This window comes from Paramisgurnus dabryanus, chromosome 15 (genome assembly GCF_030506205.2).
Source record: "Paramisgurnus dabryanus chromosome 15, PD_genome_1.1, whole genome shotgun sequence".
Lineage (NCBI taxonomy): Eukaryota > Metazoa > Chordata > Actinopteri > Cypriniformes > Cobitidae > Paramisgurnus > Paramisgurnus dabryanus.
This window is the reverse complement of record NC_133351.1, coordinates 13,945,245-13,972,600: the sequence shown is the minus strand read 5'-3', so window position 1 is coordinate 13,972,600 and position 27,356 is coordinate 13,945,245. Positions and strand designations below refer to the sequence as shown.

The 27,356-nt window shown below is 38.3% G+C and overlaps 1 protein-coding gene across 1 annotated transcript in view; it reads left to right on the top strand.

The window, feature by feature from the left end:
- The first annotated feature begins 1,635 nt into the window (after positions 1 to 1,635).
- vangl1 (VANGL planar cell polarity protein 1) overlaps positions 1,636 to 27,356 on the top strand; it is a 38,530-nt gene continuing 12,809 nt past the window's right edge. Inside the window, exons 1-3 of the mRNA XM_065251832.1 lie at positions 1,636 to 1,787; positions 21,144 to 21,361; positions 24,701 to 24,836. Coding sequence (XP_065107904.1) covers positions 21,291 to 21,361; positions 24,701 to 24,836 — 207 coding nt within the window. The 5' untranslated portion in view covers positions 1,636 to 1,787; positions 21,144 to 21,290. The remainder of the gene's footprint in view (positions 1,788 to 21,143; positions 21,362 to 24,700; positions 24,837 to 27,356) is intronic.

The following is a 27,356-nucleotide window of genomic DNA, read 5'->3' as shown; positions in this document are numbered from 1 at the left end:
ATAAATAATATACATAAAAAGTTAACAGATTTTACGTCAAGGCCAAGATCACGGGTAGAGCAGCACATCCTGTAGTTGTGTTCACTAGTGCCACTTAGTGGACAAAAGCACGTAGTGTTTGTTTATTTATTGCATAAATACATTTACTGGTTTGTAGTACAATGATGCTTTTAAAGGTTTCTTTATAGGTACATAATGTACAAAGGTTGAACATCTATTAAGAATTGCGTCAATATTTCTTAGTCAATAACCTTTTCGTCAAGGTATGTGTCTACATTTATGTGTCCCTTTGTTGTAAAAATAATCACTGAAGTCAAAATTTTGGCAACATGCCCCAGAAGGCATAATGATTTTTTTTCAGAGAAAAATAATGACAATTTTCACTTCAGCGTCCTTTAGTTATAGTCGAATACCTGCAAACAATAGTATTTGCCTCCCCCTATTGGCCAATATAGACAATGACAGAAAGATTGCAGGAAATACACTTAAAATTCCCTTAATGGAAATGGAAATCAAAAGTGTTTATATGTTATATATTTCAACATTGGCAGCTGCTCATGAATAGTATATTGGCTTAGTTGCATACAGCAATACTGTATTGCATATAGTTTCTTGTTCTATCATATTTTTGTATATTACACAGAAAATATGACAAGATAACTTTCAGAAACAAAAATTGGCAAAACCACTTCTGTGCTTTTTTGCTTTTTTAATGCATTTTTAAATCACAAGGAACACACTGCTAAAAATGGACCTAGAAGGCTCTTTGACAAAGCTTTTAGCCCCATATCCTTTCAGGCTACTTTATTTTTCATGAAGTCATTGTAGTGGTAAAAGCACCTTACAGGATCAATACAAAAAGTGTTCCTATGAAGGTCTAAGAGCACATTAAAAATTTGAGTTTCAAAATCTAATTTAAACCAACGTTTTATTGTTTCCGAAAAAGTAAGAAATGTGGAACGTAAAATGAAAAAGGAGAGATGCTGACACTCCTATAAATTTTTTATTCAACTTTCATATGCACATACATATAACACATCATATACACACATGTATATATCTGAAAATGCTAAGAGAAGGATTTTCAACAAGATTGATCTCAGACTTTAGGCCTTCTGTAGCAGTACAAAACTATATCAACAGCAACATAACATAAATATACTGGAAAAGGAATATGTAACTCCAAAAATTTTCCAAGCATTCAAAAGTAAAACCATCAGTACTTACTGATATTCATAGAGTAGTCATTTATAATGGACATTGAAGGGAATGTGTGGGGGAGGGTCTGAGATTTAATGGTACGAAATCTCTCTCTGCCTCTATCTCTCGCTTCACTAGTTTTATAGGATATGATAACTGGATGCATTCATTAAAGACTGCACATTATGACATTCAGGAAAAGAGATATGCAGAGATTTGTATATTTATATATACATTTGCAATGTGAAAGAGTTCAATTACACTCATCTCTCACTGCGTCTAAAATTAATGAACTTGGCAAAGAATCATGCATGCCAATGGATATACAGCAGCAGGTAAGGACATTAATGTATGCATTTTTGCAGAGCGTACCTCTAATTGGAGGCGATAACTCCCCCTAGCGCTCCTCTCTGTATTCAGACTCGGTCCCTCCACCTCTTTCTGCTTGAAGTGCATCGCCAGTGTTCCGCCTGTAAAGGATACTATCATTACTCCCGTCTGATTGGTAGCAATGTCTGTAAGTGGGTAAATCTGGGAACAATACACTGATCACTGGATCTTTTGTTGGGATATTGGCGTGACGCAAGGTAAGTTACTCGTGTGTCTATTGTCTGTAATGCTTTAGCGCTCACTGCATCGATCTAAAAACAAGTAGTGGTCACCTCATGGCATTAAAAGACACTGGAATGTATGCTGTCAAAGGCAGACCGTTCCCACGCCCCGCTGCCGTCTGTAAAATTGCAGATTTTGCCAGCGCTCATGTATGGTATTGATTTTGCTACCTATATAACAGGGTGGATTTTACGCGAAACTCATTATCGTGCTTTCTAACGAGACGTCAAAGATAAGCTTTGTGCAGATAACAGTTTTTGCGTACTAAAAACACTATGGTTAAATTCATTCATTGCAATGTTTTTGGCCGATTTCTATAGATTGTATGCATTATGAAAGGGCTGATTCTTTAAGATCATCAGTCTCTTGTCTGACACCGAGTCGCCTGTAAAAATGCAGGCGCGTCGCACCTACAGTGGGCTAAAAGGATTTTGTCCATCATTCGTTTATTTATTTGATTGTGGAATGTATCGATGCCTCTCCTAAATCAAATGGTTGGCATTCCATTGACTTGGATGGTGGATGATCCCTAGAGTGTATTCATTGCTGGAGATGTTCGATTCACAAACGAATCGAACGACTTTTGAATTGGTTCCTTTTGATGATTCAGTCGAACCAGTTCATAAAGATCGAAAAAATACTTTTGCGTTACTGATAAGATCTTTGTGAACATAGAATGAAATCTGTTATTTTTTTTAATTACTGTTAGGTGTGTCACATAATATTAATAATACTGAAAGTTTTTTAGGCAGCAAACATTTATCTGGTGGAAAGGTATTCATCTGGAGATTCTTGTTTTGAACCGGATCACTGAAACAAATCATTTGAATGAACCGATTCATTAAAATGTACTTAATCTATTACGCCCATGAGCAGTGATTTTAAAGCGTTGTTAGTTCCCGCTGGCTTATTTTAAAACAGACTGCTTTGGTATTTTTCTTGCATTATTGCAAACGAAACTGGTGTAATTATCAAAGTCCAAAAGGATATTTTTTTTGTAATTTGAATGCGTCCGCATGGGAATATAGCGGCTTTTAGGGAATGGCAGACTGCGTTGAAGCAGTGATTTGATGCGTATGCTTAACTTTAATGTTTATTGACAAATTTCCCCATTATTTCGCTTATATAACACTGGCAAAATGGCCATAACACATTTTTTCCATATAGCCATTAAGTTCATAAACTTATAAATAAGAGTTGGCACTATTATTACACTTTTTCTTTCCTTAGAGCTGGAGATTTAAGATATTCATTGTAGCTCCCTCCAGTAGTAAACACGAAGCACGAGATCTTGTTTAAAAAACGGGGTTTTATTTCTCCAACATGTCATGTCAACCCGTGAGAACTGGGTTAAAGGAAAACAAAAAATAAAAGAATACTATAAATAAAATGAATGTATGTCTTGAATTCAGATCGTGTCACCATAGTTACACACTTAGTTAACACAAGCTATGCATGTAAATTATATCACAAGTTAAAACAAGCGATTCATGTGAAACATATCACAAGTTAACACAAGTAATTCACGTGAAATATCTCAAGTTGACAAACGATGCACGTGAAATATCACAAACCGGATATAAAAGAAACATACCTCGTAGGCTGCTTTCTACTTAAGAGGGGCTAAACTTAAAATCTTCTTGCTTGTCTCCTTTATCCTTAGATAATACATCCAGATGTTTATATTCTTAATATTAGTTAGCTTGACGAGCTCTTGTCATGCTCTTTTAGCACTTCACTTCAGTCATTGTGTGCCCTGTAATTACGTGCGGAACACCAGAAAGGCGCTAATTAGTTCCGCCTAAACGATCTACTAATATTTCCAGGTAGGAATCAAAAGATAATAACAAACTTAACTAAAACTGTGAGGCAGTTACACTCCCACCAAATCACAGGTGATTTTTCCAGAACAGCTTAGAGAGGGGCGTACTGCATATAAATGTTAATTTTAAAGTACCAACTATTTATTTATGGCTGAACTTAAGAACTGGAAAAGAGTGACTAGAAGGTGCAGGAGCCTTCAGTCTGCTTCCAACAATGTAACCGTCTTATGGATGGGTCTCTCCAAATGAACAGGTTTAGAGATGCGCTTTCCTCTTTCATCCAGAGTTGAATCGCTGATAAGCAACTTGAGTCTTCTCACTCTTCCATCCTTTCCTGGGTATACTTCAATAACCTTTGCTAACTTCCACTGGTTTCGTGGTGCAGCATCATCTTGCAGAATAACAACATCATTGACCTTAGCATTTCTGCAGTCTTTGATCCACTTCTGTCTGTGTTGGAGATTGAGGAGATATTCCTTCTTCCACCGTGTCCAAAAGTTGTTGGCTAAGAGTTGAACTCTGCGCCATCTCTTTCGCAGGTATAAATCTTCTCGGACAAACTTTCCAGGAGGAGGAAAGATGATTGTAGATTTCATGGTCAGAATGTGGTTTGGTGTCAAGGGCTCTGGACTGGATGGATCGTTCAGATGATCAGTGGTCAGTGGTCTGCTATTCACAACAGCCATGACTTCATATAGGAAGGTTCGTAGTGAGGAGCAGTCAAGTTGTCTGGCTGACTGTTCTAGAATGGACGTCAAGACACTTCTGATAGTGCGAATTTGTCTTTCCCAGATGCCACCCATATGACTTGAGGCTGGGGTGTTCATGAGGAATTCACATCTCAGTTCTTTGAGTTCCTCTTGATCCATCTCCTTTAATGCTTCAATAAACTCACGTCTAGCGCCAACGAAATTTGTCCCTTGATCACATCTTATTTGTCGTATTTTTCCTCGAATAGCGATGACTGAATGCAGAGCGTTGATGAAGGCATCTGTGGTCAAATCATCAAGCATTTCGATGTGTACTGCTCTCGAACACATGCAGGTAAGTAACAGTCCATAACGCTTTAGCTCTTTCCTCCCTTCCTTGACGTAGAATGGCCCGAAGCAGTCCATCCCACAGTAAGTAAATGGAGGGGTTGTTTCCATTCTGTCTTCCGGTAGATTTGCCATCCTTTGTTGTTCCGTGCATCTTCTGAACTTCCTGCACGTTATGCACTTATAAATATGGGATGACACTGCGTTGCTGCATCCCAGGATCCATATGCCATTAGATCGGAGCTCGTTTATAGTCATTCCCCTTCCTTGATGGTGCACTCTCTCGTGATGGTGTTTGACAAGTAATGCCGACACATGACTGTCTCTAGGGAGGACAGCTGGATGTTTCACGTGTGGATGAAGAGCAGCGTGAGTTAAGCGGCCACCCACTCTGAGGATACCTTGGTCATCCAGGAATGGACTTAACTTGTGTAATTTGTTGGCCTTGCCTTTGATTTGTGTGTTCTTATGACACTGGATGTCCTGTATTTCTTGAGAGAGGGTTGCTTGTTGAGTCATCTTAATTATGCTGAGCTCTGCTTCTTTCCTTTCCTCTAAACAGGTGCTTTCACAGGACCTCGGCTTGAGGCCTTTCGCTTCCTTCGCACGCCGCTTTAATCTGGCTACAGCTCTCACCATCCTTGACCAGTCCGAGAACTTTTGTAGGCGATCTAACAGTGACCCTATTTCCTTTGCTTGTGTGTCATGAGTCTGGGCCTTCTTTATCTCTGGATCACTACTTGTAATCTCTCCCACCTTGACTACTCCACTGGGTAGCTCTTTCTGCCAAAGAAAGTCTGGGCCCGTGAACCAGTTAGAAGCTACAAGTTGTTGTGCTGCAAGACCTCTTGAAGCGTGATCTGCTGGATTCTTTTCAGAAGCCACATACCTCCATTGTGCATACTCTGTACTTTGCTTGATGCGTTCCACACGGTTCGCTACGAACACATGGAATCTCCTGGCTTCATTACTGATGTATCCAAGTACAACCTTTGAATCTGTCCAGAACACTTCTTGTAAGCAATCTATCTCCAGTTCCTTTTTAAGCATATCACTGGTGCGGACAGCTACGACTGCTGCTGACAGCTCAAGTCTTGGTATGGTGGTAACCTTAACAGGGGCTACTCTTGACTTCCCCATTACCAAAGAGCAGTGGACTTCACCTGATGTACTGACTGCTCTGAGGTACGAACACTCGCCATAACCTGAAACGTTGGCGTCCGAGAAATGATGGAGCTCGTAACTCTGAGCCTTAAAGTTTGATGGAATGTAACATCTTTGTATCTTCACACTAGCCAGATTTTGCAGGTCTTGGAGCCAGAACTCCCACTGGGGTTGAAGATTATCAGGTAAGATGTCATCCCAACTGAGCTTGTCACGACACATCTGTTGCAGAATCTGCTTTCCTACCAAGATGAACGGTGCCACAAATCCTAGTGGGTCGTATACTGAAGCGACCGTGGACAATACCCCTCTTCGGGTAAGTGGATTTTCTTTGACTGTCACTCGAAACTGGAACTCATCAGAAGCCACGCACCACTGTATGCCAAGTGCTCTTTCTACATGTAGTTCCCCCAGGGCCATGTCCAGGTCTTGGGAGGGTTCGGCACATTCTTCCTTGGGGATTGTGGCTAGGACCTTCTGACTATTGGAAATGAACTTGTGCAGCCGGAGTTGGCCTGTGTTGCAGAGCTCTCTTGCCTCCTTCACTAACTGGATAGCCTGGCTTTCAGATGTTAAACTTGACAAGCCGTCATCAACGTAGAAGTTCTTTTGAATGAACTTGATTGTGGCTTCATTGAAGTGTCCTTGTCCTTCAGCTGCGAGGTGCTTCAGTCCATAGTTAGCGCAGCCAGGTGATGGAGCAGCACCAAACAAGTGGACCTTCATTCGATAGATGGATGGTTTGACTTCAAGATTTCCATTCTCCCACCACAAGAATCTTAGGTAATCCTGGTCTTCTGCTTTAACATGAAACTGGTGGAACATGCGTTCTATGTCACACATGATAGCCACTGGGCCTTTCCGGAAACGACACAGAACTCCCACCAAGGTGTTTGTTAACTCTGGACCGGTCAGGAGATGGTCGTTTAAGGATGTTCCTTGAAATTTTGCCGAGCAATCGAAGACAACACGTATCTTCCCAGGCTTTTGGGGATGATACACCCCATGGTGTGGGATGTACCATGCTGAAGCTTTGTTGATGTCTTCTTCTGGGACCTTTTCTGCGTCTCCACGTGTTATGATCTCATCCATGAAGGTCTTGTAGTCTTTGTAATACTGTTGGTTTCTTTTCAGCTTCCGTTCTAAGCATCTAAGACGGTGGATGGCACACACCATGTTATCTGGTAAGTCGGGCCTTTCATTTTTGAATGGCAGCGGCATCTCATAATGACCGTTGTCCTTAAGTCTGATGCCTCTTTCCATCTTTGACAGGAATCTGAGATCCTCTTGAGAGATGTGTCTGTCCTCCAGAGACCTTTCGACAAAGTCAGTTTCCAGCACCTTGATGATGTCTGCGGGTGAGACTACCTCCTTGACCTGGGTTCTACAGACATAGTGCACTTCGCTTGTGAGGTTTGAAGAGAACTGGAGACCAGGTATCACTTTTTTCACGATGACTTGGTGACTTACTCCAATTTCATCTCCATAGTCGAGACATGGGTTGCCATAACCGACTACACTCCAGCCTAGGTCTGTTTTCTGTGCAAAGGGCTGATTTTCTTTGCCAGGCACCACTTGCCTTGGGACAAGAGCTTGAGGACAGTTGTAGCCGATCAGCAGACCTACATCACAGCTTTGCTGAGGAGCAATCTCATCTGCAATATGTTCAAGGTGCGGCCATGCCTTTGCAGTCTCTGGTGTGGGAATATGATCTCTGTTTGCCGGGATGAATTCTCTCGAGTAGGTCGCTGGCAGAGGAATTATCTTGTCTGAGTAGAATCCTCTAACTTGTAGTCCAGTCAGTTTCCAGCAGGGCACGACTGTGTTTCTTGAAGCCATCGTGGAGAGCTTTAGCTGAACTGGTTCATTCCTTGTGTGGAGAGCCTTTGCCGTTTCTTCCAGGATGAATGTTGTGTCGCTCTGTGTATCGAGGAGTGCATAGACAAGAACTTCACGATCTGGCTCACTTGCTACTGACAACCATACTGGGACGACTGTAGATGTATGAGTGTCTTTAACGTTCTGTATAACTCTATTGGATGTTGCCTCACATGACGATCTTGCTGCTTTATCATGTGGCCGATCCATTTTCCTTTCCTTTGACCTGTCACTGTCCCTTGCTCCACTAGTCCGCGTTGACATCCTTTCTTCCTTTGTGCGATTATCATGGAGGCAAGATGGATGTCTCCTTTCACACATATCGCAGATATTTCTGTTTTCACAGTCCCTGGAGCAATGGCCAAACTTTAGACAGCCAAAACACAATTTCTTCTCCTGGACAAACTTGACTCGCTCTGAAATTGTCTCATCCATAAATTTGCGACACTTGTGTAAACTGTGACCTGTCTTTTCACAGAAGATACAGCCTGTGGTAACAGCTTTGTCATCTGAGTTAGTTGCTAATACCTTTGCTCCATGACCTATGGTCTTTGAAACCTTGATCTTCTCACTTTCACTTGGTTTAAGAGCATGGAGGGATGTCATTGGGTTGCAAGCGATTTTAGCTTCACGTGTGAGAAACTTGACGAACTGGCTAAAGCTTGGGAAAGTGTGACTTTGTTCTTCCACTTCTATTACCTTCCTATTCCATCTTAAAGTCAGCCAGTCTGGAAGTTTAGAGAGTATTTTTTGGTTTTCGTTGCAATCATTGAGTACTTCAAGACCTCTGATCTGAAACATGGCCGCTTCACAGCTGCGAAGGAAGTCAGCAAGTTCTTGAAGCTCTACATTCCCCTTGGAGCTTATCTTGGGCCACGTATCGAGCTTATCTCTGAAGGCCTTGGCGATAAGGAATGGATTGCCGTATCTCTCTTCTAGGAGGGTCCACGCTGCACAATAGGCTGACTCTGTGCCTAGCAGGAAGTAGCTTTCAATGGCCCTTTTTGCTGGTCCACCCACATACTTTCGCAGATAGTATATTTTTTCTTCAGCTGGTATGTTCTTCCTGTCAATAAGTGTCTGAAAGGAGACTTTCCAGTCATTGAATCTGAGTGGGTCGCCATTGAACGTTGTTGGTTCAGGTACGGGAAGACGACTCGCACTGATGGACTCTGCGAATGCTCTAACAAGAGCTGCAGTATTATCTTCTTGTCTTGATTGTGTCAGAGGTGGAGGTGGAGAACGATGCCGCAATAGGCTACTTTCATGCTGGACTTCTTCATTCTCCTTCAGAGGGATGCATTGATGGAGCAGCTCAGATATTTCTTCATCCGAGCATTCACTTCGCTCATATACTTGCTGTCTCGCTTTGGCAGCCTTTAGCTTCTTAATGGTCTCTAGTTTTTCTAGTTGTCTGCGCTTGGCTTCCAGCACCCTTTGTCTTTCTGCATTTTCAGCCTCTTGTTTGGCTCGTAAATTGGCTGCTTCAGTTTCAAGTCTTTCAAGTTCTTTGATATGACGTTCTTGCTCTAACAGTACTTGTAAAGTAGCTTCATTAGCAGCCACTTCAGCAGCAGCGTCTTGTCTTGCAGAAGACTGGCTTGAACGGGATGTTCTTTTTGAGCTAGTACGAGAGCGAGCAGATGACTTGGTGCGGTGAGAGTTGACGCTTATCCTGTCTGAGTCTGATGCTTTAATTACAAACTCTTTTGCATTCACCTCTTGTTCTTCATCCCCTCTTGTGTCTAAAAGGGTCCTTGCAGTTTGGATGATTGTTTTTGTTACTGCTTCACAGGTGTCTACTCTTCGACGCGAGTCTTGGTCAGGACGGTCAATGTGCCTTAAATCTTCATAAGCAGCTTTCAGATCATCTGAGGCATTGCGTATCTTGGTGATGTGGTTATGAAGCAGGTTGTTTGAGCATTGTCCATGCAGCGCTTGCTTGGCGTCTTTAGTAATAGCCTTCCACCTCTCGTAGCTCACACTGAAACGGTGTGTAAATTTTCTTACTTGTTCATCGTGCAGTTCTTGGCCCTTTTCCGTAAGCTTGCGGACTCTTTGGCTTCTTTGTGGCTCTTGTGAGGAAGTGTGGTTATTATCTCCTGTGCCTTCAGCAGCTTGTGGTTGCATGCCTGCGCAGTGCTGTTGCGCGTCTTCACCTGCACCCTCTTTGTCACTCTCAAGAAAATGCTCAGACTCTGCCATTATACTTAATTTACTTTAGTTTGGTTTAAAACTAAATTTGCATTTAGTTGAGTAATTACTTTGCTCACGGCAACCTAAGTTCAATGTAGCAAAGCTCAATTAAGTAGTTATTTTAATCTGATATATGAATACTCAGCCTTTAACTACTTGCCCTCTTATGGAGAAAAAATACTCTCTGCAGCTAAATTAACTTGAATATTGCAAAATAAAAACTGTACTCAAAGATTAGTATAACAGTTAGATAACACTTACTTTGCAATCAATGGAGCTATGGTGTTACCTGAGAAATTGTAAGCTATATGGCCTTATTTAAACTTAGAACACCACAAGTGAGGTATAAACAAAAAATAAATAAATTAACTATTAGTTAAACTTGTACATGTACAATATTAAGTAATAAACATTCACCTTTAAATGCTTAAATATTATAAATGTTGTCTTACTCTTAGTACTAATAGTTCTTGGTAATATTTAAAGCATACTCATCAGTGAAGACAATATCAACACAGTGGCAATATCAATATCAATTAACTTCTATTTGAAAGGCAAGTAAACAAAACAACATTAACTTGTTATGTGAAATGCAAAAATATTTCTCAGTCTCTTGTGCAGAATGCTCAATGTTTCTTAGTTGCAGCTTTATTTGCGTTAGGGAACCTGATTCTTAACGTGGGCACGACGTCTTCTTGCACTGATGATGGCTGGAATGACGGCGCATGGCGATGTGGAGATGTCCTGACCCAACCACGTCCACGATACGCACTCTTTTGCCGTCGAGTTCTCACTGTAGCTCCCTCCAGTAGTAAACACGAAGCACGAGATCTTGTTTAAAAAACGGGGTTTTATTTCTCCAACATGTCATGTCAACCCGTGAGAACTGGGTTAAAGGAAAACAAAAAATAAAAGAATACTATAAATAAAATGAATGTATGTCTTGAATTCAGATCGTGTCACCATAGTTACACACTTAGTTAACACAAGCTATGCATGTAAATTATATCACAAGTTAAAACAAGCGATTCATGTGAAACATATCACAAGTTAACACAAGTAATTCACGTGAAATATCTCAAGTTGACAAACGATGCACGTGAAATATCACAAACCGGATATAAAAGAAACATACCTCGTAGGCTGCTTTCTACTTAAGAGGGGCTAAACTTAAAATCTTCTTGCTTGTCTCCTTTATCCTTAGATAATACATCCAGATGTTTATATTCTTAATATTAGTTAGCTTGACGAGCTCTTGTCATGCTCTTTTAGCACTTCACTTCAGTCATTGTGTGCCCTGTAATTACGTGCGGAACACCAGAAAGGCGCTAATTAGTTCCGCCTAAACGATCTACTAATATTTCCAGGTAGGAATCAAAAGATAATAACAAACTTAACTAAAACTGTGAGGCAGTTACATTCATTATAAAGCCAATGTTTAGGTTTTTAGCACTTACCTATTTGAGAGTCAGATTGTGTCTAATTCAGTTTAAGCACTCACATAAATTGACACTGATGACACTATGTGACCTAAATATCTTTGGACATCCCGGTGTTTCTTCTAGTTGCTTCAGGCCGATGTAGGTCAGATATTATAGCTGGACTTCTAAATGCTGTAATTTTGTGGAGAAAGAAAGTACAGAGCCTCCGTTAGCATTGTGTTTTTAGAAACAAAACATAACTGTACTTTAAAGGGGACATTTCACAAGACTTTTTTAAGATGTCAAATAAATCTTTGGTGTCCCCAAAGAACATATGTGCCGTTTTAGCTCACAATATCATATAGATGATTTATTATAGTAAGATAAAATTGTCACTTTGTAGGTGTTTGCAAAAATGTGCCGTTTGGGGTGTGTCCTTTCAGGGTTTCCCCCGCCCCGCCCCTTTGATTGCCACGCCCCCGGCCCGCCCACCTGCACAACCCTACCACCTTAACTAACAAATTTTCTGCGGGAAACCCTGCCTTTAACATGCAAATGAGCTGATCTCTGTATTAAATGGCAGTGGCATGGTTGGATAGTGCAGATTAAAGGGGAATTCCGCCCTAAAACGGAATTTAGGGTGTTTTTTTCGTTGTTAACGAGTCAAACTTTCATTTAAAAGCATATTTATGACTAAAGAGCAACATTTAAGATATTTAAGATTTTCGTTTTCTGGTAAACTGGCCTTTGAATGGGAGTGAATAGGGCATGTCGATTGAGCGCACAAAATCTCTATTTTTACAACACTAAGGAGGCTCGACACAACGTGATACTTTACTCGAAGTATCACGTGGGTCTCTACACATGAACGCGAGCATTGAGAACATTGTTTGTGTACACAGATTTTAGTAAAAGCGAAAAGTTTGGAACAACTTACCGTGCTGTTAAACTGCGTCCCGCCGCCATCTTGCCAGTCATGAGAAATCGATCTCAGAATGCGACATAAGGAGGAAGGAGAGTAAAGATGGATAGCTCCTAAAGCATAGTTCCATATAAATGCACGGATAATTTGTTGTTTTGTCTCAAGTGAAAAACAATATTGACCCTGTAGTTGAAAAGTAGCGTCCTATGGAGTCCATTCAATCGCATTCTGAAATCGATTGCTCATGACTGGCAATATGGCGGCGGGACGCAGTTTAACAGCACGGTAAGTTGTTCCAAACTTTTAGCTTTTACTAAAATCTGTGTACACAAACAATGTTCTCAATGCTCGCGTTCATGTGTAGAGACCCACGTGATACTTCGAGTAAAGTATCACGTTGTGTCGAGCCTCCTTAGTGTTGTAAAAATAGAGATTTTGTGCGCTCAATCGACATGCCCTATTCACTCCCATTCAAAGGCCAGTTTACCAGAAAACGAAAATCTTAAGTATCTTAAATGTTGCTCTTTAGTCATAAATATGCTTTTAAATGAAAGTTTGACTCGTTAACAACGAAAAAACACCCTAAATTCCGTTTTAGGGCGGAATTCCCCTTTAAGGGGCGGTATTATCCCCTTCTGACATCACCAGGGGAGCCAAATATCAAATCTTAAAATGCTTGTGAAGAATAGTTTACCAAAACTAAGTTACTTGGTTGATAGTAACATTTTCTAGTTGGATAAAAGCACTTTGGACCCAATTATAGCATTAAAAAAGTCATGGATAAAGTCCAATTTTTTATGGTATGTCCCCTTTAACCAACTGTGCCAATATGAGTTGTAATTCTGTATTGTTTTGTCTGTAAAACTGTTCAAGTGCTTGTTTTTTCCTCACTTTAAAGCTTCTTTAAATATTCTCTTTCTTGTAAGACAGATGTTTGTGCATTTTAGAAAACATCACATGAACACACAAGGCTGCATTAATCTATCTGTACAACACATCCAGTTTATATTTGACAGCACATGAATTATGCATAGGCCTAAAAGTTTGAAATGCATGAAAGTAACACTACACGTTTCCTCAAAAAACAAAGCTCCTTTATTTTTTGGGTCTTATAATATATTTATATCGTACAAGTTCTACGAGCTCTACGCATATTTTAAAAATGAAAAAAAAAAAATCACATACATAAATTCTTTCAGATACAGAGAGTAATGCTGGCAGTGTAGCTAAAGTCTAAGAAATGAATAAAGTATGAAAAGTTTTGGAAACATTAATGAAAGTCTATGTTTGTGCATAGAAAACGTAAAGGAATAAAGAAGTATGGAATCATATATTTTGTGTATTGACAGTCATTTACTCCTGGTACTCCTGTTTGTATGTGTGGTAGGGTGGTTGCTCTACATCTGTTCCACTGACACAGACTAAGCATGCAGCTGGAAAGAGGAAGCGGGTGTGTGGGACATCGCTCCGTACAGGGATGAAATATGCTGCCTATATATAGAATGGCCAGTTTTCACCACAGTTATTTAATTTCTATCAGGCATCAACACCCAGATTAAAGAGAACGTGGGTTGTCTTTCTCATCTCGCTGTGTCTTTCTGTTTAGTCTTTTACACAAATTCCATAAGGGTTTTTTTTCAAAAAGTTTATTTTTCTGTTAATTTTTCAAAGTACTTAAAGTAGTACTGTGCATCTTAATGTTTTAAATACCTCAAGGCATGTACAATTCTACAATGTTAAAGTGTAAAATAAACATATAAAGTAGTATTTGTAATATGGGCCATAATATTGGTACCAAACATCAGCCAACAGAGCAGCTTAAGGTCAGCATGAACTGAACTTATCAGTCAGTTTTACTGTGTGCTTGCATTTCTGTGTCAGATGGCTGCTCATTCTGAAAGGACTGCCTTTGTACTTTAATTTTTTATATAAATTTTTAACCCCCCCCCCTCCACTCTTGTTTACTTTGCTTTCCTTTTTGGTCTTTCCTGCTGCCCGTTCTTTATTCTTGGTTAGTATGTACAAAAAATGTTATTGTTCGGTCTTTTATCAGCCATGACTGCCTCCAGGTACATGTATAAATTTTGTGTGTGCGTCTGTGTTTCTGCATGGAGGTATGTGATATGCATTACTCAGCGCTTTGAACATATGTTAAAGGCTTGGCCGAGTGAGTCTATCAGTGAAATGATGTGTGTTGCTGTGTCTTGGCTCAGTAGATCTAATGGCTGTGAAAATCTGAGTTTTGATGGCTAAATGTAGAAGCCTCCAGGGACGATTCTGCTCCAGTTAGCACTACATTTTGACAAGTATGCTTTAACAGCACTGCCCAGCATCACCTCATTCAAAAAAGCTCATGTATGTGGTTCCTGCGTTCCCTAAAAGGTTTATGTGACCCTGTTGCACTATACATTTAATTTGTTGAATTCTTATCACATGACCTCTATGAAAAAACTCTCTGAGTTTATTGGTGAGATGGAAGTGTCTGTTTTCAACACAGGTCTTGCAAAATTTTATGCATTCTGGAAACATACAAAATTACAAAACACTGCTATTTTTATTAATTTGATTTTTAAAAAATGTTTTTACATGAATCCTTTTTCACATAAATCCTTCTATATTTGAATCTTTTCAAAGAGAATTAGGTGTGAAAACACCCTTAAGCTGCCTTTCCACTGTAAACGACAAACGAAGGCCAATAAACCAGAAGTCATAGCACGAAGTGTAAAACTCGTGCAATACATACGCCAAATTCCACTTTGGCGTGCATATGATACGCCAGTCCTTCCCATTCACTTAAACGGTGCATCTTTTTTTTTTTTTGCTATTTTTTACCATTTTCGCTTGCGTTTAGGGTTAGAACAACTTTTTGTTATATAAAAATGACATCCTAACCCAAACCCCAACTCTAACCCCAACTCCAAGCGACCATGGCTTAAATATGGACAAAAACATGGAGAAATCTGTATACTAAATAACCTCATTAAGCAAATCTAAAATCTAACCCTAAACCCAAGCGAAAATGGTTTAAAAAACAGAAAAAAATTGAGAAACCAAGAAATAAAACGACAAAAAAAGATGCACCGTTTAAGTGAATGGGAAGGACTGGCGTATCATATGCACGCCAAAGTGGAATTTGGCGTATGTATTGCACGAGTTTTACACTTTGTGCTATTTATACGCATCTTCAGGAGACTGGATAGTCATTTCCTATGGAGAGTTGCAAAGGGGCAAGGTAAAATTTTTTTTAACTTGTTCGACTACCCCGTATGCGATATGCCGACCAGAAATTATGCATTGCAGTGTATTCCAATCAAAAACTGTGTGTGAGGTGAAAATTATTAATCCTTTGTGTTTAACTTTATCAGTAAAATTTAAATCCTTAAAAACGATTGACTACTGATAAGTAATATATTATTAATTTAATATGTATACGTTATTTTAATATTGTCTCCATATGTTCTCTTCAAAAAATATGCAGAGCTGTTTATTGTTTCATTCATTTGCGTTCTTTATTCCACTATGGTAAATATTGGATTGAAGCCTCTCTCCCATGTTACGATTAAACTAAAACTTTATTACGACTGCCACTAGGGGGCGAAGTCCGACAATCGTGCCTTTATGTCGTGTGCAGTGGAAAGACGGCAGAGAGATGCTTCACCAAAAAATAAAAATTCTGTTATCACTTACTCATCCTCAAGTTGTTTCAATGTTGTACAAATGTCTTTGTTCTGCTGAACACAAAATAAGATTGAGGAATGTTTGTAACAAGCAGTTTGGAACACCATTGACTCCCATAGTAGGAAATACTAAGTGAGAGTCAAAACGGTTCGGTTACAAACATTTCTCAAAATACCTCCTTTGTTTAGCAGAACAAAAAAATATACAGGTTTGGAACAACTTGAGGGTAAGTAGATGATGACTTTTGTGAACTTTTGTGCTTTAGTGGTGACTATAGGTATTTATAACCACAAAATTCTTGTGCATTTTCTGAAATGATGGTTGATGATTTCAACTTTTGGCTGATGTAATTATCACCTTTAGCATTTTAGAAATAGCCAGCGGTCTGTCTGAGACCATAACACTTAGACAAAGACTTTAATTTTTGAGATTTAATCCGAGACCTAGAATGAGTTTTGACAGCCAGAACCAGGCAATTGCCCTATGGCTAAGCCACGCCCCCTCCACTCACTCGGACAAACAATCAACATTCGGTAACAGGCGCTATGGCAGCTGTCACAGGAGGAGACATTTCACAGGAGGCAATTTTAATGATTTTTGATACGTGATCAAATGAAGCTAAGTGACATGAAGTACAACTCAGCTAGAAGCTAACGTTAACATTTTCTAATGTTAGGCTAACGTTACGTTAGAGATGTTAAAGATAACGTTCAAATACATTGTTGACTTAGCTTAGAACAGATGTAGACATCCTTGTTTAATTTATCCACGTTTAGTTGGTGTTGTGGTTTACCGCATAACTTAATCCAGAGCAAACACTTATTTTGGTTGAGATGTGGCTTGGGAAAGGGTAAAAATACGGGTAAAAAAATACACAACATCGCCCAGCATCTCAAGATACCTATAGTGTCGGAGTTGCATGTACCCATGCACACCGTTTGACCATTTTAAACTTTAAATGACAAGAAAAAAAATATAAAAACGAATGAAAACTGACTAACTTCAATGCATTTCAATGGACATGAAAGCAGAGAACGTCCGAGTGTATTGGGTTAGCTAGCGCACTGTGATTGGCTCATCGCGTTTGGGGGCGTGGCTTAGCCATAGGTCAATTAGGCCTGGTCTCATTGTAATACATGGTATTAATATGGAACTTTCAAAAACACAAATCATACGTTTGGTTAGATGCTGAAGCGTACAACATAGACGTATTTGCAACATTATTAAGTGTTTACAGCTACAAAACATAAAACATTACAAATCTTTTATACCATAAAGATTGCTGTATAATTTCCCTTTAACCATTTTATTGTCGCCATGAAATGAAAGTATAGCAATTGTTTTCCCTGTAGTGACGTATATCTGACTCAGACTTCTTATGAAATGAAAAAAAATGTAAGGGCTGGACTTGAATTCGTCCATTGAGAATTGATTGGATCGTGGAAAGTTGCTAATCGCTGCAATCTTTTCCCAGACACGTGTTGTAGCAGTTACGCACCTAAACCAAAGTGAACTTCTGGTCTGTATTTAATTTTATTGGTCTGGCAACAACAAATACGAATTGTCGAAAATAAAATGTTTTGGTTTACTAAAGACGAGGGGAGACGACGATCATGGAGCAGGGCTGGACTTGAATTTGTCCATTGAGATTTGATTTGATCTAGAAAGTTGGGTCATGTTGCTAACTGATAATCGCTGCGATCTTTTCCCAGATCCTGCCCACCCGCCATACCAAATGACCGAAAGTAAAGAGAGATTGTTTAGAGGAGTGGAGATGTGCGTTTTTGATTAAAGATTATGAGGGCACATGGATTTTTTTGAAAATAATGAAGCTTACAGATAAGTCATTTGTAAAAATGTTGGTTACACTACTTTTCTTCATCTATCCTTATTTTTAATGTCCTGTAAATAATGCGAATCAGTGCTGTCCTGAAGACCTGGTAGAGTAGTCATTTGAAGTAATCAAAGGAAATCATTTGTACATTTGTATGTCGAATTCGACCATCCGTGCGTATCCACGGATGCATAGCGTTGTGGCAGTTATACGCGCCTGAACCGATGTGAACTTCTGGTCTGTATTTATTTTTATTGGTCTGGCAACAACAAATACATTGTTGAAAATAAAATGTTTTGGTTTTCTAAAGACGAGGGGAGACGGCATTCATGGATCACCGCTATGTGATCGGAGGTTTGGCAGCCGATCTGAGTAACGAAACTAACGATAGCTCAATGTAGTTTTTGATGCACTTTTGTTATGATTATCTTCTGTAAACTTGTTTATTTAGCTTGTTATTAGAAATAAACAACTTTAAAAAGACTCTGTTGTTATTGATTCTTTGCAAAAGTTTACTGGAAGTTAGGTGTGTTCCACGAAACTCATTTGTTTATGTTGTTACTGCTGAAACGTCTATACTTTGAAAAAGCTGTGCAGACACATGCGAGACGGATGGCGAAAGAAAGTACACCAAGCCCTGTGACGAAAAGACCATTAAATCTCTGATGCACTTAGCATTTTAAAAAGGCTGGAAAAAGAAAGGAACCATGTGTTGTGGGAAGGCATGCCTGCTGTTTAGCGCTGTTTGATCATTTATCTACTGATACTGATTAAAGTTAACAGTCAGAGCAAGCTTGGTGAGTAAGATAGGAAAACTTTTTTGCATTGTAACTTCTTAACCCTGTTTGTATCCCAGTGCAATACAATGTATATGTAATACAATGGATATTTTAAACATTTTCGGGCATTTGTCACTCTTCCATCAATGTTGACATCTGTCACATTTTTTCTAGTTTCAGTAATGTCCGTTTTATAGTTACACCCTCATGGATCATGTATCAAAAGTCCTCACATTCTTGCATTTTTGCTTCAAAAGAAAGATTTATTTGGCCTGTGCTCCCCTGTGAAATTTGCAACAACTTCAGAAAAGGCTCCAGAATAGTAATAAAAAGCCACAGTGTGCCAAACCCGAGATAAGAAGAGAGAAGCCTGTCTGAAATTATAAAATATGTGACCGTAATTGCTTTCTCACAGGATTCCTTTATGAAAGGATATAATAACACGAACACACAGTACAAAAAATACTAGGCCCCGAGCTTCCCCAACTTGATATACTTTAAGTGTTTATGAGTGTACACGAAGTAACTTTAGATGAATTCTTTCTGTCTGTCTGTATGTTTTCCGGGCACTATGAGGTCATCTAGAGGAATGCTATGTGTGCATGTCCAGGTCAGATTTCTTCCATTGATAAGTGAAACAAAGACTTAAAAGTGGTCAGTGGTATCTCAGTAAATTTGCATACCACATGTTTATCAAGAATATCAAGATTTTCACATTCACATTCTTAGACAAACTAGCAATTAGACTAAATGTTAACTAAAGCATTTGTTGAATACCTTCAAGAAGGCACAGATTGTTGATAGGTTTGTAACATCTGTTTAAAACGAAAAATAATAGAGTGTAATCTATTAAAATTAATTTGTATCAAAGGTGCAGTGTGTACATTTTAGTGGCATCCAGTGGTGAGGTTGTGAATTGCAACCAACGGCTCAGTCCACCTCACCCCTCGTTTTGGAACGCATAGAGAAGCTATGGTACCCACCACTGGAAAAACATGTAATTAACGGAGACAACTTTGTAAAAAAGTTTGTCCGTTAAGGGCTTCTGTAGAAACATGGCGGCACAAATTGGCGACTTCCACGTAAGGGGACCCTCTTTGTATGTAGATAAAAACGTCTCATTCTAAGGTAATTAAAATATAACAGTTTATTATAAAAAAGTCTTTATGCACCCCTGATAATATAGTTTTTATTTTGCATTTCTGTCAAGAGATCCTTCTAAAAATGACACACTGCACTTTTAAAGCAATTTTAAGTTTACGCATGCGGCCACCATGGTTCCGTGTTCGAGTTAAAAAGGTCACTTTTCATTTAGCTGTCCAATTAAAGTGGACGAGGGGCGGGACAAATTCCACAACAACCAACCGGCGCTGCACAAGACTGATAAACAAACCAAAAATATCACTGCAACCAAAGTGCCCAGCTGTAGAAACACTACGGCCCACAGTTGGCATCCGCTTAAGCGATTTGGTGTACGCGCCCCCTAACACCCAAACTCACCCTATTGGTTGAGCTGAGACATTAATGCTGCAGAGAGTACTACACACTTCACTTTTAATTTCCAATAATTACACATTTTTATTACACATAATTTACATAATTTATCACAAATTAATGAATATCAGCTTGCCAAGCTTTGTGTCAAGGTTTGAGTAACAGACATCAGGCCATATTTGAAGAAGATAATTGCAAGGATTAATGTAAGTTGAAATTGGCCTTTGATAAACATTTGCTGGTTTTGTGATCTTATTTCTGAACCGTTAAATCCTTGTATTGGATATATAGGTTTGTGTGTGTTTTGTGAGTGTGTTGATCGCTTTGTTTGACATAACAGCTGGCACTAGTAAATGTGTGCTCTCGAAAATATGGAAATTTATGAGCAGATAAATGAATGCAAAATACTGTGCAGACAGTCTATTAGAAATAAAACACCCTAGATCTTAAGCAAAAAATATAAACAAGTATTCATTTAAAGATACGTTTTTTGGGTGTGTAAGTGTCGCTTAGTGTGGGAAAGTGCATATTTCTGCTCTGTGGTGATGGTGAAGTCACGGCACGCAGTTTACAATATATCAACTTAAAAGTAACACTGTGAAACCAAGCACCAAACACTGAGTACAGAATCCCCTGAAGGTGGAGTACTGAGAGCCAGAAATCTCAAAAAGGCAAACAGAACTAAGAAAAACAGCCTCTATGTCAATTTATGGTTAAGTTCAATAGGGGCACACTGAAGTATGAGGGTGGAATATTAATGAGAAGTAGCTGATAACTAAAGGATCATGCCTTCAGTTCTTTAATAAATTATTACTTGCAGACATATACCGACATGTAGCCTATTAATGATTAATGAGGGAAGTGGGCGTTTATAAAATCTGACTCTTACAGGCAAAATACATACAGTATGTCAGGTTGGGTCTTGAACTGGATAAATTTGAGTACTACTGAAACTGGTAAAACGAGTAGATACAGAACATCCTCAGTATGATGACATCAAACAGGCCAATCACTTTGTACATAAACCTGATTATATTGTATCATAGATATTTGTAGTATTGTGTTGTTAAAGGCTAATTATTTCTCTTTTTGTCTTTCTCCTCAGGTTCATGTCAGAGAACACAAAGCTCCCGGAATCGAACCTGTCATTTTGCAAGGCTTCATGTATTTCTTGATCATCGTCTACCAGTTAACTGTCTCCACCTTCTTTCCTCCTCTGCGTTAAACCAGTCACAGGATCGACAGCATTGCCATGGACACAGAGTCCATCCACTCTGGTTATTCCCACCATTCCAACAGGTCACGGGGATCAAACAAACAGAGGTAAAAAAAAAACTCAACTGCCCTTTGTGCATAGAAATACCTATACATTCATACAGAAATGCATATGCACACATGCACTCTCTTTTACATTCTCACACTCCCTCTCAGTTAATCCTTTGAGGTTTTGAGAACAGCGTTTTGTCTGTTTATTTTCTTTCCGACTTGACTCGCACTTAATCATGCAGTAAATTAAAATTAACACAATGAAGCAACTGCATTTATTTAGAGGTTTAAGCATATTAATGAAATTAAATGAATACGTCTGTGAAATGGTTCTGTTGTTCATTAGTGACGGATGGGTTTAATTAATTTCTGTTCAATTTACTGAGAATTTGCCTCTAATGTCTCTAATTTGCCTCTGAAAGTGAATCAGTGTCATGCTCATTCAAGGAATGTTTCAGATTAAAGGAACACGGGAATTAAAGGATTATGAGTTTTCTTTTTTATGTTTCAAAAAAGGTTTACGCACAAGAAATTATTTCTACTTACAGATATGTTTATAATTCTGTACTGTGTACACAAATACGTCTCCAGTCAGCTTTGAAAAAGAAGTTTTATTTTACTGGTGTATATGAAGCAGGACACAATGTTGTGATCATATTACATAATATAAATAGCTAAATATGACATCAGATGCACCTCACTTATACACAGATAAAAATTATTATTTGCAGTTGTGGGAGGAATTGAAAAGTCAAAAACAAAGTCCAAGCCTGTATTATTTTTATAAAAAATAAAATGGAGTCAGTATTTACTTTTCAGTCATAGTGTTGGGAAAAGATTAATCGCGATAAATTGCATACAAAATAAAAGTATTGTTTTGCATAATATATGTGTGTGTACTGTGTGTAAATATTGTGTATATTTTACGGCACACATACAAATATTAATGTCAGATTTTTTTTAATTTATATATCAATTTTTTAAATTTATAAATATTATAGAATATATAAAAATATAAATAAATATATATACACATGTAAATGTTTCTTAAATACATATATGAATGTGTGTGTGTGTGTGTGTGTGTGTGTGTGTGTGTGTATTTATTTATACAGTACATAATAATTACACACAACGCACACTCATATATTATGCCAAAAATCACTTTCATTTTGTATGCGATTAATCGCAATTAATCTTTTCCTAGCCCTAAAAAAAACCATAAAACAATATTGCAACAAATGTGATTTTTACACAAATCTGTGAAATTTAGCGTAGCGGAAGGTGTCAGAATAAACATGAAATAGTTGTAATTGCTGACAATGAGTCTGGCTGAGCAGTTCCTGTTACAGTAATTAAACAAAGCCATGGTAAAGGATCTGAAGTGTCAAGCATGAACACAAGCGCACATGTCCACAACAACCACAGGTCAAAATTCCTCTGTCTAAGATACCGAAAGCAGCGTGTAACCACCAACCTATTATATTTCTGTGGTAACTTAAAGCATGCCACCTAAGATGTCAGAAATGCTTAACTTGTATTGAACCCACAACATTCCTACCATGATTTATTAGCATGCTTCACTATTCAGTCAGTTTAACGTCTGACACGTCAGGATTCAAAGGTGGTGTTTTTTAAAACGAGCTGAAAAATGTCCTTTCTCTACCAGAAGAGCAAGAAGTTTAATTTTGTTTGGGATGTGCCTGATAGTGTTGGTGATTTTTGGGTCCACCTTTCTACAGCACTCCATTCCATGTTTGTATGCTGGTTTTCTCTGTTATATAATGCTTTTGCTGTTTCATTGGTTTTAGCATTTCAGTAGCAGTTGTGATTTGAATGAAAGTTTCTTTCCTTGCTTAAAACACTTTCTTTGACAACACATTTCATATGCTATAATGCTATTGGACTGTACTGACCCCTCTCATTGTAATTAGGAAGTTATTTAATGAGCTCCACTATTGTTTGGTTTCCTATAAAAAATCCAGTGAAATGTCCCAACAGGACTCTGCAATTTCAGTGTGAAAGCAGAGAATGTAAGTGCCATTGTTGAGAAAGCCACAAATGCATGCATTTCCACTTTCTTATTTCTTTTCTTGCTTTTTTACTTCCATATATCTATTTTATCAAGTCTAATACTCACTACTGCCTGTAGTTTTGTTTGTATCTTTTTTGTATATTGTCTGTTAAAGATTTTTACTTATAGACATGATGATCAGAAGCACCATTCACTTCCATATTATTCTTTTTCGTACTGTGGAAGTGAATGGTGCCTCTGATTGGTTTGGTTACAAACATTCATCAAAATATCTCCCAAAAATTATACACGTTTGTAACAACATCAGAGTAAGTAAATGATGCCACAATTTTATTTTTGGGTGAACTATCCCTTTAAGCATCAATATCCAGTTAATATAACATTCATTTACAATCTTAATCTGTAGTAGGGAATGTAGAATACTGTGCACATTTTGGGAATTGTTGGGAAATTATATGATAAATATAATTTTATCTTGATAAATGAAAGCTCACACCAACTTCAGAGAGATTTATCTATGATCTGTAGCCTTTCTATTACTGGTCAATAATTAGTATTTCAGTGGCTGATTCTTGAATTATTACATGCCTTTTTGCGAGATAAAACAAACTATAAAGGTATAGAAAATGTTGTGGTTTGTTTTATGTTGTAGCAGCTGTTTGGCTAGTCTTTTACTACTTTTACTACTGTATTTTTCATAATACCACACAACCGTTCCAGCTTTCCTGTGCTGCCGAGGCTGGTCAGGATTAAAGTAAAGCAACAGAAGGTCAAAAGTTTGTTATTGCTAGCTGTACAAAGAAGGGATCATTTCATAACTATATTGACATGTTTTAAGCAAAACATGCACATTGTTATTTTGTCAACCAGATTTAGTAGAAGCCAGCAAGAAAAATGTTAAATCATTTTATAAACATTTACTAATCTTACATGATAAAGAGTTAGGGTTAGGCTTAGGCTTAGCATTGGCTGCTATATTTGAATGGTTCTGAACTCATGGGTCACATGTCTGCATTTATAGTGTCCCAGATGGTCTGCAAATTCATATGCAGTAATAAAGCTTGCCAGATATTAGTTATTGGAAGTAAAAAGACAAGGGGAGAGAGCGCGAGAGAGCTCTGCTTGGATTAGGGCTGTCACAGCTGACTACATCTAACCTAGTTTGCACCAGATGCTCCAGCCAATGCCCGTGCATGGGAATGATAGGGGTAAACCAGCGTGTGTTAGTGAGGAGAGGATGAGGGGAAAGAGTGATGACAGTGGTTATCCTGTCCTTAGTCAGCCTGTGTGACCCTGCTCCAAATCACCATGGCAACAGCGTTTTCCTCACCTCCATCGCTGTTTGTTTCTCTGTCATGCAGTGAACGCAGCAGCAGGGATCGGCACAAATCACACAGCCAAGACAGCAGCAGTCGATCAGACAAAAATGTCACCATCAGCACGTCATCGCCTCAGCCGCCACAGCCGGATCAGAGCTCCGCCCCCACAGACGCCCAGGTGAGTGAATTTACATCACGTTGGGAAAGTAATTTCTCTAAGAACGATTTTTGCCTGCTGTCTACATTGATTTCATTAAATCTGCTTGGAATAAAACACAGAGTACACAACATTTTCCTTAATATAATAAAAGGCCTGTGATGGCTGTTAAAGGCCCATATTTCGTGGCTAAAAAGCACATTATTTTGTGTAATTGGTGTAATACAATGTGTTTGCGTGGTTTATGAAGAGGTGTACACTACTTGACCATTTTAGTTACATTTTCAAAGCATCTGTGCTTTATCAGAGTGTTTGTCTTGGGAAAAATTTACTTTACTAAAAAATGTTCACTACATTCTAAAGCATAGAATCATACTGTGTATTCGTTTAATATTGCATATTAAAATTGATTTAATACCTAATTACATTGATTATGAGACTTTAGCCTGGATTTCACAGAAAGGTTCACAAATTGTAGTCCACTTACTCTCAGAAACCTTTATTGTTATATTTTAGTGACATAAGAAAATCACCCGCACACACACACACACACACATACACAAAGCAACCAGTGTGTAGGTGCTGTGAATGTGCTGAAATATTAAATAAAGAGAATGAAAAAGGGAATTGCAGATCTTGAGGGAAAAGTGTGTGTGTTGAGGTGGGTATTTGCGTGGAGACAGAAATGGAAACAAGGAGTGACATACATCTCTGTATGAAGGGACGTGGCTTTGTACTTCCTACCGAGACTCAGTTATTCTGACCTACTTGGCACATCCTCGGGGCCAAAAGACACAAAGTTTTTATAGGGCCTCATGTATGTCTACATTAATTTGTATTTATGTGAGTGTGCGTCTGTGTGAGATGCATTTTACTTTGAGAGGACTTCGGCATGGAGGAGACTGCAGATGAAGCAAAAAAAAAAACTTGTACTGAAAGTCTAATGCATTTTATTTTATTCAATCAATAGAGAATAATAATACATTCACATTTGAATCTCAAATGTAGCCTATGAGCCTACGAGTTGTATGCCAGTATATCCATTTCGGGATAGTTGAAAATTAGTTTGATTTCATTTTTCCATACATGTAGGTAACTAAAATGAGTACAGCTGAATTCTATCACAGTATTTTTCAATATAACAGTGAGTTCAATCAAACTCCCTTTAGGGAAATCAGGCCACTAGCAGCCATGTTTGCAACACCTTGGTTATGCAAGAAATTACCGGAATAGAAAAAGACAAATATCGCTACAATTGTATGCTAAAATTGCAATTAAAACAACAATTAAACCTGACGTCAATTGCACCATAACTATTTCTTGAGCTCAACTTTTTTTTCTTAAAGAGCCCCTATGGTCTGATTCTCAATTTTACATTTCCTTTGGTGTGTATTAGTACATGTTAACGATATGCAGAGGGTACAAACCCCAAAGTAAACGATGATGCGAGTTATCGCCTCCAACGTAAATCTCTTTTCTTGGACTACAACAAACACACGGATTGTAGGCAACAGTTTACTTCTGGGATTGGTGATGTAGTAAAGACCGACATTATCATAATTCCTCCCGATTCAGACTCACAGCCTGTAAGCATTGCATTGTGACCCAATCTTTCAAACATGGAAAAAAGCGTCAAATTTCCGTCTGACATCAGAGGTATTCAGGCCATTCACAACGTACAGATTAGCATGGCCAATCAGAGACACAGCGCTTTTCAAAATGATTTTTCTTTTACAAAATCAGTGTGTTACAGGAAGAGGGAAATCTGGAGCTACAAAAATGTACGATATGTGGAAAATAATGTGTTTTTCAACCATAAACCACGAAAACACATTGTATTATACCGAATACACAAATGCAATAATGTTATTTTTTATCAATGAAATAAATGGACTTTAAGTTTCTCAACTTAGATGTCACAATGAAAGTGAAATGAGAAACTGTCATTTGTTTTGGAATATAATGGCTGGAAGCTTTATTATTTTTAAATAATTCATGTGCCGTCATAATCTTTAATAAAAAACATTAAACATAAACTTATTTTTTTTAAGGTTTTATCAATTAAAGTAACTTTTAAGTATATCCAACTTTTCACTTTTACAGTGCAGTTGGCAAGCACCTCATATGACTATGGAGCCCCTCCCCCAAAAGAATCATCAGTATTTACCGATTTATGATTGGTTCTATGAACTGGAAGGCGGGACATTCATCACAAAAGCGTTGCATAGTGAAGGTTACATTTAGCAGTGCCCAATCTTGTTATATCCAATATCTCTGATCCAATATTAATGTATAAAGTTACGAATAGGGGATCTATACACACGTATTGTACAGTTTCTTTCTTTGATTTCTTTGAAATAACTTTTAAGGTTAGATTTATTGCCAAAAATAGATGGTAACATTTTAACTGATACAATTCCTTTTGTTACTTTCAATATTGTGATCCATTCTTTTTTAGTGTAAATACATATCAAATAGTTCTCATACATGTTATTATTGCCCCTAGTCATATTTTACGGATCCTGTAAGCAAATTACACAA